General features: G+C 33.6%; 1 protein-coding gene across 1 annotated transcript; it reads right to left on the bottom strand.

The window, feature by feature from the left end:
* Positions 1-573: 573 nt before the first annotated feature.
* LOC18098568 (uncharacterized) lies at positions 574-3,202 on the bottom strand. Its single transcript, XM_006382310.3, has 4 exons — positions 2,996-3,202; positions 2,399-2,547; positions 847-954; positions 574-805 (listed from the first exon to the last, which is right to left on the bottom strand). The coding sequence occupies exons 1-3, from the start codon at positions 3,117-3,119 to the stop codon at positions 874-876; spliced, it is 354 nt and encodes a 117-aa protein (XP_006382372.1). The 5' UTR covers positions 3,120-3,202; the 3' UTR covers positions 574-805; positions 847-873.
* Positions 3,203-3,469: the final 267 nt, after the last annotated feature.

Below are 3,469 nucleotides of genomic sequence, written 5' to 3'. Positions count from 1 at the left end.
GCTTTTTTTTTTTAAATTTTTTTTGATTGTGTTGTTTGTATTTTACTTCAGGCAGGAAGTTATAGCTGCCATAGCATTATATTGTCAAATATCATTAATTATTTAATAAAAATATTAAGTTGTTATCTTTCCAAGAAAATCTTCATCATTAATAATATAATAAAAAAGATTAAGTTGTTACCTTATCTTTAGAGTGTGATTCCAAAGCCCCTGCTACCCCTTTGAAAAGGTGTAGGTCTTAGAAAAGTAACCTATCACGTCCAGGTATGTGCGGCCGGCCTTTGTGATATCAGCCCAAGTACAAAAGCATTTTTTAAAAAATATTTTTATTTTAAATTTTTATTTTTTATTTTTTACATGCTCGAACTATTTCATAAGCAAGGCAAGAGACAGGATAATGATCTATAAGGGTTGGAGACAGGTTTTGAGTCGCCCAGTTCAGTTGTCAGGCCATTTCATGTGCAGGAAAAACTGGCAAGCTTCGTTGGAACATAAATTTTTGATTCAGTAAAAGACGATGCTGGCAAATGTATAGAAATGTTATGGAAATATGATGCTGGCAAATGCATAGAATTGTAATGGAAATTTGATTCTTAAATTGCCAAGTATCTATAGAGTGACACCCTCGATGCTACATAATATCTAACAAGCTGTTTTGCTTCAAACCAATTCAACACATTCTGGGCTAGCATAAACTTTATACCAAACCACAAAAAAAGATTTAACATATCATGCAGCCTGAAACTCTTCCAAACCATAATTGCATGCAAGAATGTTCATCAGCCCTGCTTTGGTGTAGATACACCTTGTAATCCTCCAATGACTCCAAAATCTAACTGGATACACCTTGTAATCCTCCAATGACTCCAAAATCTAACTGGCTTTCACAGGTTGAGCTCTAGGCCTCCACAGTCCCACCCTATACTTGTGAGCATATTTCAATATCAGCTTCCTCTGCGAAACAAAAATCAGAAGTTGATGTTTTAATTCATGACTCTAAGGACTTTGATTTGGAGTGATTCTCAAAAAATACTTTGAAGTTGAAAATACAAGCCTCTCAATTATGCATTCGGGACATTAAATTTGAGAATCAATAGCAATACAAAGTTAACTAGTTGCTGAAACAGCAATTAAAATTTTAATAATAGTTTGTCCATTATATATATATATAAAGGGCATCAAATTTAAACAATTCTAGTCTCATGAAAGTAACTTTTAATTCCAACCTTCATTTGCAAATCTTAATTAAAAAAGAAGGAATCCAGTATATTATGCTTTCAAAAACTACACAAGCCACTCAATTTTTTTAGCTTTGGAGGCAACGTAAAGAAAACATCAAAGCTATTAGCCAGTCATAGGAAACTAGGAAGGAGAATTTGCTTAGAACTTTGATAATAGAACTGACGCATGCTGACCAAATTTTGTTCTTAGCCAACCTAACTGGCAACCAAAACCAAACACTTTACAGCAAAGTAGCTTATTATACAAAGATAACACTTGACAACAAAAACTTTTGATTTGAAAGCAACCCCACATTTCAAAAAAGGGACTCAGTTATTCTTTTTACTGTTTAACAGTTTTGAACACAAATGAACCCGTGCAGCCAACCTTAACCAGTTCAGTTTGTGGCTTAGTGGAGTCAAATGATACTGTAGAATAGTACAGCTGCATAGTGGAGTATACACTGCATGATATAATCTCGAGGAAGGTAACATAGTGACACCACAATTTTGCAACCATTGGATGCATGACAAAAAAAAATTGAAAAAGAAGGTAGAGGCAGGAAAATTATTTCCAAATTCCGGTTCACCGACTCATAGGGAATCACCATTCATCATTGTATGACCACTTCATCTAAAGTCCCATAGATGCAAACTTTCCTTGGAGGATATCAAAATATTCCTACACATTAAGCACTCTACGATCACCCATCTCGTTATGCTAACTTGCACCTGTATAGCAAAGATTTTCACAGATATTCCTTTGCCTATCCTCATAATTCTTTTCCCAAATATTGCAGAAAATTGAACAAGTTAGTGAATACTCAGCATAATCAAACAAGAACCATTAAAAGGTAAGAGTCATTGTTTAAACAACACATCTGATATTATGTAGAAATAATATTTTGAAATTAATACAAAAGAAGTAGAGCATCATCAAAAAGAGTCCACAAGATGAATAACCTGAAAGAGCTATAACATCAAGGATTCTTTGAGCTAGCAACAATTCCATTAAAACTACGACTAAAAGAATTTAATAGATGTTTACAATAACCAATTTCATCACTCAACTTGCAATAACTCCACATTGTTAGAATCTAAACAAACACAAACATGCATGATTTTTTTTTTTTAAAAAAAAACTCATGCAAATTGAGTTGGGGATTAAGAATAATTACTTGTTGACAAGGGATGCCTAGTTTTTTGAGCTTCAAAGTCCGAGTAACAAGAAGTTTGTGAAAGTCACCAATTTCAGATTCAAGCTTGGTTACATGGGCTTCAACTCCTTTCCCTATTCCATTTAGAAACTCTGGAATTCCAACTTTCACTGCAACAAAAATAACAAAAAAGTAACAACATTCTTCAAGCTCAGCCTCTTATTATTTGCAAAGATTAAAATCAAAGAAAAAGAAACTTACAACAGAAAATCTGTAAGAACATCATTGTTCCAACAATGAAAAACAATGCATCCACCAAAGATTCAATCTTTCAAAACTCAAATCCATTTTAATCTCTTACAGAAAATCATACAAAAAGAAATATCCTTTTCCAGTTACTATTTACATGAAAATCAAATTTTCTTCATTTTACACATGCACGCCATAAAAAATGAAAACTTTATGAGCAACAAAAGGGAGACATGAAAATTAAAGCAAAACCCACCAATCTATTCCCATTTTCGATCCAAACAACTAAAATAGATTAAGAAATTAATTGAAGAACATGAACTTAGTTAACGATTACACAAAAAGAAAGAACTCAAACGAAAATGTCACCGAGGTAAGGAGAGGAGGATTTGGAGAAGAATCTAGAGAGCCCAGGTGTAGAAACCGCTCGTTCTGGTGGGATTGAAAAAGCCCTTTTAGTGTTTGTGAATATTTGCCTCCATGCCATTGCCATCTCCGCAAAGCTGCTGCCTGCTATGGGGTTTTTGGGTTTTAGCAGAGTGGCCACGTTGTCTAGTGTTTTGATGTGCTGTAACTTGTAAGTTTAGAAACGACTGGTCATGGGGACATTAGGAGGTCATAGACGGTATGTCATTTATGATAACAATCCGTGTCAAATTATATTATAGTCCCCATTCATTTTCTAATATTATAAATTAGTCCTTTTAGTTTCGAAGAATCTAGATAACCCATTTGTAGAGATTGCTTGTTGTGTTGGAACTGAAATTATTCTTTTTGTGATTATATGCATTCATGCCATTAATATCTTTTGAATCTCTGTGTAAGGCTACTATGGATTTTTTA

Source organism: Populus trichocarpa, chromosome 5, assembly GCF_000002775.5.
Source record: "Populus trichocarpa isolate Nisqually-1 chromosome 5, P.trichocarpa_v4.1, whole genome shotgun sequence".
Lineage (NCBI taxonomy): Eukaryota > Viridiplantae > Streptophyta > Magnoliopsida > Malpighiales > Salicaceae > Populus > Populus trichocarpa.
This window is presented reverse-complemented; position numbering and strand designations above follow the sequence as displayed.